The sequence below is a fragment of the Etheostoma cragini genome, chromosome 11, assembly GCF_013103735.1.
Source record: "Etheostoma cragini isolate CJK2018 chromosome 11, CSU_Ecrag_1.0, whole genome shotgun sequence".
NCBI classification, from domain to species: domain Eukaryota; kingdom Metazoa; phylum Chordata; class Actinopteri; order Perciformes; family Percidae; genus Etheostoma; species Etheostoma cragini.
The window spans coordinates 21,597,437-21,613,777 of NC_048417.1; the positions used below are offsets into that span (position 1 = coordinate 21,597,437).

The 16,341-nt window shown below is 39.1% G+C and overlaps 1 protein-coding gene across 6 annotated transcripts in view; it reads left to right on the forward strand.

Moving 5' to 3' along the window:
- Nucleotides 1-16,341, forward strand: part of LOC117952448 (partitioning defective 3 homolog B-like) — a 206,756-nt gene that overhangs the window by 43,677 nt on the left and 146,738 nt on the right. For all 6 annotated transcript variants that reach the window (XM_034884748.1, XM_034884750.1, XM_034884746.1 and 3 more), the window contains one exon: nt 7,453-7,547. In XM_034884748.1, the coding sequence (XP_034740639.1) occupies nt 7,453-7,547 (95 nt within the window). The remainder of the gene's footprint in view (nt 1-7,452; nt 7,548-16,341) is intronic.

The window sequence follows — 16,341 nt, forward strand, 5'->3', positions numbered from 1 at the left end:
GTACCTGGACTGCAGTACTCGCCGATACCGATGCCAGCATTTTCGGCAGTATCGGAGGCATTTCCGATACTGGTATCGTAATCGGAACATCTCTACCTTGTAGTACACAAACAATATGTTCTTAATACTCTTCTGAGTTTTTACCCACTCCATGAACTTTAAAAGTAGGTGAATATTTGCCAGAAATCCCTACTCTGCTTCTTGTACCTCCAAGGTTTATTGACACGTGGTCAAAATGGATTCTCAAAGGTCTTCTCTTTTACAAAGAAAAAAAAGCCCTTTGTGGAACCCCTGATTTTACCTTTTAGGTGTAACCCGTGGGTCAGTGCATAAAAGGGTCAATGTCACAACTGATGTCAGGCAAGAAACAGGTTTATTGGGACTGACGTGAAGGTTGGCTGCTATAGACCACATAGGTAAAGGGATAGTAGGTCCCAAAGTCCCCAAGTCCCAAAACACCATTTCGGAGGAATGAATGGGTGGCTAAAATGAAGTCTGTACATTGAAACATACAAAGTAAGAAATAATACAGTACACATTTGACATAATGGCTTGTTGGGTACAATATTTTCTTCCATGTAGTTTACATGTAGTTGCGATGGGCATGGACAGTGGAAGACAGTGATGATGAAAACAAGGACAGCTAAAATGTGGAACACTGTCTCTGAGATGCAGAATCAGATGGCGCTGAAAGAGAGGACAGGAAGTGCATGTGTAATGTCAGGCGGCAGAACTAACTCTGGTGTCTGTCAGCTTACTGTTACGTGGAATAGACCTGTCTGAATACCCTTTCTTTCTTCTCTGTCTCATTCTCTTTACTTCTTTTTTTTCTTCTTCCTCTCTGTCCTTGTTTCTTTTTCTCTCCCTTCCTTCATCTCTTTCTGTAGTATGTCAAGTCAAGTGCCTGTTCAGCAGATGTACTGTCCGGGTGAGTGTGAGAGGGCTTAGAGCTGTCACAGTAACTTCAGTAATGTCCAAATGCCTTAACATAACAAACCATGTGGGTGATGGATTGTGTGTATGTACAGTGCGCCAAAACCGTTAGTTTATAAAGTATATAAAATGTTATACTTCCAGTTGCCTCCTGCTGTCAGCTAATCACAGATTCCACTTTCCTTAGTTGGACTTTATACTTGCTTTGTTGTACCATTTATCCAGTTAAACATAATCTGTTAAATGTTTTTTTTAGAGCTGGGCAGCGATAACAAATTTTAATGGCAATTAATCGCATAATTTTCCTGATTAATCGCGATTAATCGCAAAATTAAATAATGATTTCAAAAGTAGTGTATATAGTGCAAATTTTTTTTTAAATGTTCCGCCATATGAACAAAAGTGCTGTAACATTTGTTCTGCAAAAACGTACCAGCAGTTTGTTTATGAAGTAGCATTTAAATAAAATATTTAGTGTACATCTCAACCAATGTATTTATCATGTCCAGAGTTGAATTCATCTGGTTGGAACGTGCTGCATAAGCCACTCCTTATGTACACATTCTTCTGTTGTTGCTCTAACTCTGCAGCACCTGCTGGGCTGTGTTTATAGTGCCCCAAAACCTTTCTGCATTTCGCAATCATACCTACCGTCGTTGTTGCGATTCTCAGACCGATGTCCTCTACTGGGCCTGCAGTCTGTAGCTATCCACGTTGCTATGGCATTTGTTAGCGTCTCTTGCCTTTGTTTATCTCTACCCCCCCCCACGCTGCATCTAACGTAGCCACTGTGTGTCTGGTTGAATGATTTGCTGGTATCAACTGTCAAGGTGAAATTTCAGACTGGAAGTACTCCGGTGATAAGTAAATTCAACTTTGCAGTATTTACAAAGCCTGTGAGCAAACTTTTACAATAATAAAGAAATAATAACAATTACGTTTACGCGCAATAGAAAAATTGTCTGCGTTAATTAATTAATGAGTTAACGGGATAATAACGCGTTAACTTGCCCAGCCCTAATTTTTTTTAGTTTTTTTATTCAGGGAAGGTTTAGAGGATGCCTCTCATTTGCAAGAACGCCCTGATCATATTCCCATAGTTATGATGATTAACACATTCAAACCTGGAAGCTGCTCGGTACAACCACAGTCTGATCTGCTGGCCACTGAGCAGCTCCAATGGAGTTTTGAGGTTAAGGGCCTTGCTCAAGGGCACCTCAGTGGTGGTAGTGAGGGAGGGACAAGCGCTCTTTCACTTTCCCCTCCCAGATTTTACCCTGTTGGTCTGGGGTTTGAACCTACAACCTCCCGGTCACACGCTCTCTACTCTAACCTTTAGGCCACTACTGCCTCAAATACCTCAATTGTGAGATGGATCCCATCAGAAAGTTTCATTACTCTTTATTCTTGTTGTTTTTGAAACTTCTCAGTCATCTTGAAGGCTGTCAAGCAGGTTATTGAGCTCAACAACTCCCACACTGGATGAAAAATCATAGCACAATTTTCTGCAATAGTTTATTTCAATCATATTCCTATTTCCTCTTTCCCTCCTATTAGGTCTAATTTCACACACCATATATATCATAGCAAAAGTCACATATCTTGCATCTGTACTACTTTTGATAGAATTGACATTTTAGCTGGTATGACCGTATTAGCTTTTTAAAATTCTCAATATTGCGATTCCATCCATGATTCTGTTATCACAGATACTATTGGGCTCTACATCAATGCTGCCATTAGTCTGCGACTGGCCCCAACTGGGCCCTCGTCGAAAAAAAACACCACCGGGCTAAGCTACGATTCTGGGGGCAACCCTGGAAGGGGCCTTAGCTATATGATCCAGACACTTTCAAGACAGGAAGTTTAGTCTGTTTCAATATGATTGCCTGTCAACAGAGATTAGTAGTAATGTGTGACTGTCATGCTAGAGTAGAGGTAACAGAGCTCTGGAGACTATCACTGTCAGTGTGAGAAGGTCAGACTTAGGCCTCTTTCACTGTCCTATGTTTTGCCTCTGACGTTGTTTCTCTCTTACTGTCTCTACAAGTCTCTTTCTCCGTGTCTTGTGCTCATTGTTTCTGCTTCTCACTGTGTTTCTTTTTCTAAAGTACAGCGCTTCAAACCCAAGCAAATTGAAAAGCAAGTCTGTTGCGCCCACCCCAACCACGGCTAGGTATTGTAACTGTGAGCCACTTGTGGTTTGTCCCAGAAATGTCACCACAGACACCCAGTTTGTTATGCTGTACATCCAAGGACTTTCATTAGTGGGCCATATGGTCAATGATCATTGTGTTACCTCATTCAGTGATAGATAGTGATTTACAGATAGTGATACAAATGAAAATCTTTGAGATTATTACTTTAATATTTCACTCACATGATGTTTCATACTTGAATCCATAAATGACTCAGACAGAGTCAGAAACCGAGGTTAACAAGTGCCACAGCTCAAATTTTAAGCCTAATGAAAGGGATGCTGAGATGTCAAGGGTCCAATACTGTACATTATATGTACATTAGCTGGGCTGCATGATTTTGACAAAGTCCAAAATAGACCTTGTTCACAGAGAAAATTTTGAGAGTCAGAGTAAAAAAAGCACATGTGTAAATAGTAAAAGTAATAATTGCTGAATTACATTAAGCTGCTTCACTTTCTAGGTCGTTGTGTTCATTGCTAACTCACTCTCACACTATCATGGCTGACGGGGAAACAATAATAGAACGGAGAAATTCTTAGTATTAATAGTAACACCTGTGCTTTTCTTATCTACTCCACAACAATGGGGATGACATTTTATTTATCTGGTTTTAGATGATAGTTACGTCTTTTTTGAGAAAATTATGACAAAGTTTGTTGCGGTTATTGATATTCCACTAATAAAAATACAAAACAATATCCTGCTCTCCATAGCATGCTATAATATATTGATATATATAATCTAGCTCTATATAGTATTATGACTGCAGGGAAACAGGGTGGTAGGGATTAGTAGGTGATCAAAAACTGACATTACATTTTGCCAAACTAGAAGATAATTATTGATCTGTGAATGCCTCCAGTCATATGGACAGAATAGTATCATCATTGTTATTTATCTTAATGTGCCAATGGATATAGTTAGCTTGTACTGTCACGATGGGACATTTTCACCACATAGTTTCTGGCTTTGTGTCCTGACAGGTCTCCTTCTGTCTAAAACGTTTCTCATCAGTTTTAGTATTTTAGAATTGTTGTGTTTTTGATTATTTTTATTTTAATCTTACCGAGGATCTTTTCCTTTGAGTGCCTTTATTTCTTTATCTGTTTTTCATCCATTTCTCATTTTTACATTCTTTGTCCTCTATCCATTTATGCGTCTTTCATTGCCTTTCTTTGAAGAGATGAATTGATTAGGGGTTGACTTTAATCCATAACCCCCAGCCAGTCTTAAGAGCACCAAGGGTCCATTTTGTGACAATCAATATATGACCCTACAAATATCATTTGGCATGTCTTCTGAGTAGTCCACTCATTGAGAGCTTCCCTCCCTCACCACCACCTTTCCCGTTTTATTCCCAGTGGAACTATAGAAGCTAACATGACGATGTTGTTAATGTATATATGGATTGATGGGCCCTATGAATGGGGATGCTAGATTTGAGGATTGGCAGTTCAACACACACACACACACACACACACACACACACACACACACACACACACACAGATCATAATAATAACCCACGTAATGAATGCTATTTTCTTCGATAGCTTTTTCTTCAGTGTTGAGTTTTCTTACCATTTCACTATTTTTTCTAGCTCTAACAGAAGAACAGGCAATTGTATGGCATGTGTTATCCATCAGCTTTAGTTAAATGATGATTTTATGCAGTGGGCTGATGAGATGTGAAAAGGGAGACACTATCATATGTTACTTACATGCACACCGAGACAGTTATTAGCCATTTAGACGCATGAACACCAGTGTGTTCACTGAAGGGATATTAAAGGAAAGGATCATACATTAACTTCTCACACCCTCAAGCTTTCACACATGGAGCGGTGCATACACACACATCTTCATAAAATACATTCAGGAATGAGCTTTCTAATAACACTGTTATAGCAAGTAATCAAACAGATATGGGTATGCACACATACATGTCTCAAGCTTGGTCTTTCGAGCTTGGATGATTAAAAGAAGTAGTAATGAAAGCCTTAGGTTTTGTTCACTTCACATGGCGAATATTTTAGTTTCATGCTTTCTTACTCATTGTTTTTTGTTTTTGTTTCAAGTCTTCTAAATCCTATTAAAATTGCCTAAGAGTAAGGGAGAGCTATTTTATAATACCACTAAACTTCTAGAACATAGTTAAATGATGGCTTTATTGTTTAAAAACAATAATTGGCTGCTACAGCTGTAATTTGCGTCTTTTAAGACGCTTCTTTAAGCCCCTTCTCCACAAAAAGCTCAGTTTGCTCTCATTGGTCAGCGTTCCCACATCTGTGCTCTGCTGTCACGGTCTCTGTACGGTCTGGCTGCAAATGAGTATACAGCAGTACTTTTTACTGTAAAAAAAAACACCAACAAAGGCTTCTAAACCCAAAACTACACAACCTGACATGTAAAATGGACTTCATTCATATAACTCTTTTCTAGTCATTTTCTCGATCTCAAAGACTACTCAAAGCACTTTTACATAATGACACTCACCATTCACACAGATTCATACACTGGTGGCCGAGTCTGCCATACAAGGTGCCGGCTGCTCATTGGACACACATTCGCACACTGATGGCGCAGCATTAGGAGCATTTTGGGTTCAGTGTCTTGCCCAAAGATACTTTGGCATGTGACTGCAGGGCCAGGGATTGTACCTCCAACCTTCCAATTGCCACCTGAGCCACAGCCGGCCCATGTTCCATAAGAAATGTGATATAAAATTGGAGAGAAATTAACAGCATTGTCAGCCAGGATTACAGCTTTCCCTGGTGTTTCTCACAGTCACAGATAAATGCTTCCTAACCCCAAACTACACAACCGGACATGTTTCAGCAGGAATGTGACCCTAAATTGGGGAGAAATTATGAACATCTGCCACCAAGATTACAATTTTCCTGATGTTAGCATGTAGCTACATGTAGCAGTGTATGCAGTATAAACACTGCAGTAGTGAACCTGTCTGGAACAGATGACCATATACAGAAAAGAAAGTAGAAAAAAATGTTCTTTCAAATACATGTACCTTTGAGGCTTTGGCGACGTTTATTATGAACATCCAAAATTGTAACATTACAGTTATAACAAAATAAAATATAGAAAAGCATGATAGGTCTCATTTAAGTCTTGGACACTGTTGCTGTGAAAAGCATGTATTAGACCTGGAGCTGCCCCCATGAATACACATCCATCTGCTTATATTTATGTTTTTTATTTGCACATATTCTTGTAAGTACTGTAGTTTCTATTTCCTTTTACAAATGTTATGATAAGCATTGTGTTGTCACAAAAGCCTATAAGTTTATTACAGTAATTGTTGGTCTGTTCTTGTTTTTGTTTATAGGCACAATTTGACTTGGACTGATGTCACAGGCTCATTGCAATAACAGAGTTGAAATTCATTTTGTTAACCTAAGAACATAAAAAAAAACGTCTCTTTGTTCTTTATTGTGCTTTGACACTCGTAAAGTAGCGCACACCAACTCCTCTCTGTGCTTTGGCATGACTAGCTTAGGGTCTGTATCTTTCTGCATCTGTCATCTAAAAGATTATTATTAGACATGAATTTTGCTGAACTATGACTCCATCGAAACAGTTCTAGCAATTTTAAGGCGTGTGTATTTGTTTGTGTTTTTTTTTTTTTAAAGCATAGGAGATGAGCACGCGTGTGCATGCATATTGTGCGTGTGTCAAACAGATTGGCTCTAGATTGTGAAGCAGTGCGGATGAAGACTTTCTCACAGTGATCACACTGTTCTACTAAACTGACAAAGAGCCAGGTTCCTTTAGTTTTTGACTGATGAAACTGGAAGTGAAAAGAGCACAGCTTGAAAAAATAAAGCATGTTTAATGTGGATTAAAACCGAAAAAAAAGGTCGTACAATGTGGGGTTATTAAAATTGTTTAAGTCACACATTTAAGTTACATCCAGAATCTTATTTTTGGAATTTTCTGTTCCATCCGTTTTGTCTCTTTCCTTCAGATTGTAGTCATTCCTTCCTCGCCGCCGCTGTCGCTGTTTTCTACGCTCCTGGGACAGAAAACGGAAGACTCTTTCCTTCCTTAAGTCCTTTTTTTTAACTGCTGTTAAATTAGGGTTTTGTGGTATGTCATAAAATTCCTAGTTCTAATACTTCCTATATATTGATATATTTTCAATAGTTTTCTAGTGTATACCGACTTACTTCATGAACACACATCTGTTCCCACTTAAAACAATCTTTTTCAACTTGTCCCAGCTTTGTAGTCGGCCTCAATGAAAAAAAAACACTCAAAGCTACCTGCACATATGCCATATGTGTGTCCTTTTTTACAGACACCCCCCTGTTGGTGAGAAGCAGCAGCGACTCAGCCCTCAGCCCCCAGCCGACAGAGCCCGAACACTCCCTCAATGAGGACACCGCTGGGATGGTAAGATCCTGAGGCACTTAGACAAAAAGATACACAGACGCATGCATGCAACTTGACACGTAGAAATGTTCTCCCCATGTGACTGAGGACACAATCACTATGGTGAGAGCCTAACCGACACACACAACCTAGTGATGGTGATATATGCAAAATCCAGGGTATTTATTAACAAGTACTGCAATGCTTATGCAATGCTGCAATGCTAAAATCTATTTCCAGAAAGTAGCCCATCAGTTAGTTTTTCAATATAATAATAATAATAATAATAATGTACTGCTCAGTACACCAACTGTGAAACTGTGAAAATATGTGTGGTTGACATTTCTGACCATTTGACAATTATGCTAATTAATTAGACATCAGCTTTAGTTTTTATTATGTTTCACAATGATACATTTGACTACTTTCTGTCCCAGTAGCAACAAAAGGGCCTCACTTTAGAATGACGTTTTGCAGATCCTTCAGAGGAATATTCCTAATGATTGTCGTGAACCACTTCAGCTTTTGTCAATCACCAGTGTTGGGTCAAAATTTCCACTGGACAGGGTTTTTTCCTGGGGTTTAGAGTGCTTGGGTCCAAATGACATCATTTACTCATTGACATGTTAGACGTCATCAAGCAATAATGTGCATCAAACTTAGTGGTTGTCAGATGCTGTGAGGTAGAGTAAGTAAGTAAGTAAGTAAAGTTTATTTATAAAGCGCTTTTCTCAGATAAAAATCACAAAGTGCTGTACAAAAGAGTAAGTAAAAACAAAACAAACAGTATAAAATGTATATAAATATATAAAATTAAAATGACACTAGCAAAAACCCATCAACCAAAAGCCTTCTTAAACAGACATGTTTTCAGATCGTTTTTAAAAGAGACGACAGTGTCTGCAAGACGCAAGGACAGGGGCAGGGCGTTCCACAGTCTGGGAGCAACAGACTGAAATGACATGTCCCCTCGGGTCTTATAACGGGTCTTAGGGACTGCAAGTAGGTTCTGGCCAGAAGACCGAAGAATGGGGTCAGGGGAATACGGCTTCAAAAGGTCCAGGATGTAATGTGGGGCCTGACCATTTAAGGCTCTGAAAGTCAGCACTAAAATCTTAAAATCAATCCTGAATTTTACAGCGAGCCAGTGGAGGTCCAACAAGACAAGGGTAATATGAGACCTTCGAGGGGCACCTGTTAGAAGTCTGGCAGCAGAATTTTGAACAATTTGCAATTTGTTTAAAGCAGACTTATTCAAACAGGTAAAAACAGCGTTGCAGTAGTCGAGTCTTGTTGATATGAAAGTATGAATTATCATTTCCAGATCCTTCTTTGACAACATTTTGTGAATTTTAGAGATGTTCCTAAGGTGAAAAAAACAATTTCGAACAAGCTGTTTTGAGTGTGTCTCCAGGGACATGGCCTGGTCAAACACAACCCCCAGGTTTCTGAGGCTGGATTTGACAGAAGGGCCCAGGGAGCCAAGCTGCTGTTTGATAAGCGGGATCTTATGGTTTGGGGCAAAAATCAGCGTTTCAGTCTTGTTTGAATTTATCTGTAAATAGTTTGTGGCTAGCCAGTCTTTGATTGAGGACACACACTCTAGAAACAGTGGCAAACGGTGAAATTCAGCATCATTAAAAGAAAAATACAGCTGAACATCGTCAGCTTAGAAGTGGTATGATACGTCTTTGAAACAGCGGATGATTTGACCAAATGGCAAAATGTACAGTAAGAACAAAATAGGGCCCAAAACTGAGCCCTATGCCTCTCCGCAAGACAAATTTGTCACATCAGACTGAACATTATTTACAGCAAGATTGAAGGTTCTGTCACAAATATAGGATGAGAACCACTGAAGGACAGATCCTGATAGTCCCATCTCATTGTGAAGCCTATTGATCAATATACCGTGATCCACAGTGTCAAAAGCCGATGTCAAATCAAGAAGTACAAGTACGGTGTAGCGGCCAGAGTCTGCTGCCATCATCACATCACTAGAGACTTTGATTAGGGCTGTTTCAGTGAAGTGAGATTTTCGAAAGCCAGATTGAAAAGTATCAAACAAGTTGTGGTGCTCCATAAAGGAGGTCAGCTGGCATGCAACTACTTTTTCCAAGATTTTGGAGATAAATGGAAGTTTAGATATGGGCCTGTAGTTTTTGGGTTCTGAAGGGTCAAGATTGGGCTTTTTAAGGACCGGATTTACCACTGCTTGTAGAGATCACTAAAGCAGAACTTGGAAGAGCAGCATGTTACTTAAAATGAGAATAGCTGGTCCACCTTAAAGGTCAGCCCACCTTAAGTTAGTAAGGCTCTATTGAAGTTTAGTTAGCTCTGTTGCTAACCCATACATCCATGGACTAATCCCCTTCACTTTTACCAGCAGGTAGCAAGCAAGACACGGGAACTTGGCTTGGGTCTTGAGAAATTATATCGTTTTTTTACCGACAGATACATTTTACACAGATGGCACTGTCAAATCCACAGCTATACTGTTACTTCTACTTAATACTTCCCGACGAAGACACCTCCCTCGCTAAACGATACAACAATAGTTGCAAGCAGGTTTTTCCAGGAGAGAAGTAGCTTCTTTGCTGCCCCTCTTGACAGCCAGGCTATCCTCCAAAAGTCTTCACCTCACTGTGTGTGCAGATGCACTCACACCTGCCTGCTGCCATTCCTGAGCAAGCTCTGCATTGGGGGTGCCCCAATCCCGCAGCTGAATAGACTTTAGGAGACGGTCCTGCCTCTTGCTGGACTTTCTTGGACGCCCTGAAGCCTTCTTCAGAACAACTGAACCCCTCACCTTGAAGTTCTTGATGGTTGATAAATGGTTAATTTAGGTGAAATCTTACTAGCAGCAAAGCAATGATGACAGCACGTGTTTCTTTGCAGGTAACCATGGTTAAAAGAGGAAGAACAATGATTTCATGCACCACCCTCCTTTTAAAGCTTCCAGTTTGTTATTTTAACTCAACCAGCATGACAGAGTGATCTCAAGCCTGGTCTTCATCAACACTCACTGACAATAATAATCACTGACATGTCGTCAGCTGGTCCGTTAGTGGCAGGGCTAAATTGCAGTAGAAATGTTTTTAAAATTAAGTTCATTTTTATTGAAAGGAGGGACTTTGCAATTAAATTTTATATATTATATATTAAATATACTAATAAGCATGAAAGTTATACTACTTAAGAAGCTACTACAAAGAAATAAGCAATAAAAGACTTTATAAAAATGAATTCTCTATCACATAACATTCTGGAGTACGTGCAATTTGCCATCATAAAAATTGAGGCAGCAGAATTTGTAAAAATTACCATTTGTGTCATTCTCCAAACTTTTGACTACAACTTTACACACATATATATATATATATATATATATATATATATATATATATATATATATATATATATATATATATATATATATATATATATATATATATATATAGACCAATTTTATCTTAATCAACCAGGTTAAGTCCAAGTATGGACAAAACAAGCAGGAAGAAACCAATTTTTTTTTCCACGTGGAATTCTGACATATGTTGGCAGTGTGTTTCTGTGTGTAATGGGTATATGTGTTTAAAGGTCGGGGCTTAGCGGTGCCTTTGGTATCATCATGTTCTTCCTAATCAAGACAGGCTTTGTCACATCAAACTCCTCTAAAAAAGACAGATGACTTTCTCACTTTTCCCCTCCTTTCATCCTTTCGCTCCCTTTCTCATAAGGGCAGAGGGCAAACGCTTGCTCCTTTTTCCTTTTTGCCCTTTTCACTTCTGCTCCCCCCGCCCCTCCCGGCTCCAAACTAAAGCCAATGCAAAATTAGCTGCTGGTAAACTACAAATTCTCTTCTTTTTTCTTCTGCTGCTTCTATCAAGATAATTCACTCTCTAATCATCCTCTTCCATTCTCTCCAGCCTCCACATCTGCTTTGTATCTTTAACCTTAGGGTCTGATGGTTAACCCTTGATCCATGTTGTCCATTCTTTTTCCTCTGAAGATAAATGTTCTTTTCTGCATCTCCTATTTCCTCTGTGGAACCAGTGGCTTCACTCCATATCCAATCTGTTGCTGCCCTTTGCCCTACATCCCTCTATCTAGGCACTCATTTTCTTCCATTCTTTTTTCAGTTCTTCTGTATTCTACTTTTGGATATCTTATAAGAGGTAGGATATCTGTATATTACTTAATCATTCCCAAATGTTTTTTTTCTCCACTCTGGGAAAAGAAAACACCAAATACTTTACTATCCCTCCTTCTTTACCTTACCTTTCCCAATTAGAATGCCAGCTTTTCGGAGTTGATGCTTCTTCTTTTTCATCTTATTATGTTTATCATCATCAGTCACAACATACACACATTGACTTACGAGAACATCTTAATTAATATTGTAATGCAACAGTGTGCCAGTTAAGAGAGATGTAGTGTTGAATACTTGTTATGATAGTGTTATAGTTTGATTTTCCCTGTAGTTGGTTGGACACAGCAAATCCCTCATGTTTGCTGGTTAAAGGAACTTCATGCCTGATTGGACTCCTGAGTGGTGAGCTCTCTTCCCTTGAGATTCTCACTGGACAAACATCCTTTTCTTTGTATCCACGCTTTATTCCCTGTGGAATAACCTGTTTGCAAAGTACAGTTCTTTTGGGGGGGATGTGATTGGTTCTCAGAGGTGGCCAGTCTCCATGCTGAAGCTTGCTGAGGCTCAACAGGTAGTGGTGGTAGTACAGTAGAACATGCTGTTTTTGAGGAAGATGTAAGGGCAGCATCAGGAGGAACGGAGAAGTCCACTGTGTATTAATAACACTTCTAGTGACTCATCAAGTTTTTGATTCTACATCAGCCACAAAGTTTAACAACAAAATGCTGGATGTTGACCTGGGCAATATGGAGAAAATCAAATATCCCGATATTTTGGACCTAATACATCAATGTTGATAGTGCAGCAATGTTGTAAGGTTACCAATTGGTGCTTTCACAATATATTTACACAATGAAATAAATCATCATCAGTAATGTAGATATAAGGACTGGGTAAGGGCAAATAATAGAAAAGCTAAAATAGTTTGGTATCACTTACTTTTTAATATAGAATTTAAAACCAGGAGTAGTCTACACTTGTGTCATGTAACAATATCCAAAATTGAACACAATATCTAGCCTCATATATCCAAATCAATATAGTATTAATATTTTGCCTAGCACTAGCTGGGTGTATTATCTTCATAACTATTTGACCTAGCATTTAACCCAACCACATTGACTGAGAAACATGCAACTTGTCTAAAAATGATCCATCTGAAAAATACCTAAATCTGTCCTGATTTGCAACCCACGGTGACAATAAACACACTTTAGCAGAAATTCAAACCTGGATGCGCTTGTCCCTAATAAATACAAACTGGCAACACTAATCTATTTACTTTTATCTATTTAGTGAGAATTTAATCCAAAGCTTGGGAATGTAGATGATGTTGTTCTGAGCCCACCTTCCACTCCTTACATTATAGCTCTGTTTTCACTGCACGCCATCAATCCTGCGGCTTTCAATGTGAAATGTTACTGGGTGTCAGTTACACAGTAGGCCTTTCCAGACTGTGGTGTTTTATATGTTAGAGCGCCTGCATGAAAGCATGCATAAATGTGACCTCAACCTCACCAGCTGTGGACTCAGGCTCTCTTTATTAGTTCGTTCTAGCTCCTTCGGTTTCCCTACTCTCTCATTTTACACATACGATTACAGCTTGTGTAGTTACAATCAGCTTTGTCATCAAAATGTTTAAGCAAACTGTTATCATGATCTCCCATGCAATGCTAGATATGTTCAAATGTATTTGTAGTCCCTTAAACTTTAGAAACTTTTTAAGGAACTTGTTTGTGGTCTTTGCTGTGATTGGTGCATTTGGATGCTTGGGCTTTGTAAAGCAATAGCTGAAAGAGCACATCAGACAGTTTTTTTTGTTTAAATCTGCTACTGAAGAGAGACCTCAAGGCTAATTCCGTAAACTTAGACAAATAATTGTATATAGAGAACAGAATATTTATTATATTATGCAGAAGTTCACTGTCATGGTTATACTGCCATGGAGTGACTATTTTATATTATATCCAGTAAGACATCCGTCCAGTCATTATAACATACAGTAAGAATCCAACACCTCTCTCTGCTGCTGCTCGACACTCTTCACTGCGTCACATCTTTCCTCCGGCTGATTTTCTTAAACTTGCTGTAACTACCACATGTGTGTTGAAGTTGTAAATGACTGTTACTACTGTCAATCAAAGGCATTTTTCTTTGTTTTTCTCTATCCTTTTCCTCATAGATAATTTTCTAATTCATTGTCAGCCTTTATTTGGTCTCCTTTCTCACTCACACTCCAGTCACTCGCGTATACAGTAGGTCTGTCTCTCCTCAACCAGCCAGGTTCAGATGGAGGTAATGGCTCCGGGTAATTGTTCAAATTGTCACTTGGCCTTTTGGTGAGAGCGATGAGGGGAAGAAAGTACTCTTCTTGCAGTAATTCTCTGTCCTTCTTCTCCCTCTGTCTCTTCTCCTACTCTCTGTCCCCTATCTTTATTTAATTTCATTCCAGAAAGATTTACTGGTCCAGCTCCTCCGTTCTAAATGCCAGGCACAAATGAGTACACCAAGCCACAAAATCACTCTGTCTTTCCCTGTCTCACTTTCTCTCTCTCTCTGGCTCTTACACACACACACACACACACACACACACACACACACACACACACACACACACACACACACACACACACACACACACACACACAGACAAGCATGCACACACACAGGCTTGCAGGTTAATAACAACGTGTTAATCAGGCTGGGAGTATATTTGTCCTTAAGCAGAATACTACTGGGGCTAATAAGGCCGTACAGCACTTATTTATAATGCTACACCTGTGTGTGTGTGTGTGTGTGTGTGTGTGTGTGTGTGTGTGTGTGTTTATGTCATCGCCTTTGTGCTCTCAGTGAAGCAAGTTTGTATCCTTGTACCATGTGCAGATGTGCAGGGTTTTTATATGCATGTGTCTGCTGTTTTGTTTTCGCACCTTTTCTGTTCTTTTCTGTGCTTTCCCCAATGCCAATCTAACTATAAAATTGAGGTCCCTCTGTGTGTATTTGTGTGTGTCTGTGTGTGTGTGTCTGTCTTTAAAATATCATTCATCGGATCACACTTGGCTTCCTGGGTTCCCAATGAACTTGGGATTTGGAATTTGGAGTAGTTTAGACAGTGGCGGATATATTATAATAACAAACTCTGCATTAAACTCATCGACCACACACTAAAGGTTGAGGGAAAAAAACGCCATCACTGCCAACAACAACCGTTCTGTGATAACCCTTTACAATAAAAGCCAAGCTTATATTTACTCTGAGCATTTGGCTCAGTGGAAACTCATTAGGAAAAGCATAGTTTGATAGCACCAACGTCATTAAACGCTGACTGTGGCGTTGACATAAAAGACAACACTAAAATGTAGTTCAACAAAAAAGGTTTTATAATCTTCATTGCCTTCCCCGTTTTCTTGGCCACCTCTCTTTCTCAAGCATACACACATACATACACACTTACATTCTGGAGCCAGCTGAGTCCGTCTCTGTACCGGTCCGGTTCTCGTGGTTGATTAACGCAGAATGGTTCTGATTGGATCTCATTATGGGCGGAATGGGTGGGCCATTACGCACCACCATGATTCCACGAGGCTATGATTACTCCACATTAAAATAGTGATTTTTTGTAGGTAAAATCTAAATCTGCAATATAACTAGTAGCATTATCTGTCACATAAATTTAGCCGTACAATGTTTTCCACTGAAGAGGTTCACAGTAAGTCATTGGTAGATAGTGGGGTTGCAAAATAAGTCCTGTAGGGCTTTCCGTAAGTTATTTTGGGGTACAGAGTTCTAGAGAAAGCTAAAGGCAGCAATACCACAGGCCAATAAATCAGCCTGTTCCAAACAGTCACATTTTGAACTAGTATTCCTGAATCTGACAGGTAACAATAGAGTAACATAACAGGAGCTTGCTGTTTCCCCCGAGTTGTCCTAATGATGCTTGAAGGAAGTAGATGTTGTGCTTATGGTATGATCATCATTTGACCAAAAAGCCAAATGTAAAAACATGACTCATTGTCGGTGTGTCATTTGTCCTCAAGCTGATATAATATACAAATAAATTAGTTCTTTAAAGTAGTTAAGCGTTTTTGCCATTGTTGTTATTATTAACAAATTAACTTGATTACAAATTTGTGTTATCTTACATTCTCAATATTCTTTGTTAATTTCCCTGCTCAAAGCTCTGGCTTTCTGACATGTTATTTATCAAAACTTTCACTTCAATTTATCAGCCATCCCCAATGAGATATTTTAAGATAGATTGCCTTAGTTTTATCACACACACACACACACACACACACACACACACACACACACACACACACACACACACACACACACACACACACACACACACACACATTCCAGCATGCATTACTATAAATTTATCATACTCTCTGGGAGCATTTTCATGGAACACTTAGCTTGATTGGTTATTTGGTAATTAGTAATATCACTAATAGTTCACTTTTTTTTTTTTATCCGCTTTTAGCAATTATTAGATTGGACTGAGAAGACTAAATGCTTGCTGCCCATTCATTATAAGCATAGTTATTCAAGGTAGGATTATCCGTCATTGAGTTAAAATGGAAATTCTGCTTCTCTATCCTCCAGTTTTTGGAGGGCCGCTAATGCTCACAAATATCGATTGAGCTGTCCAAGGTC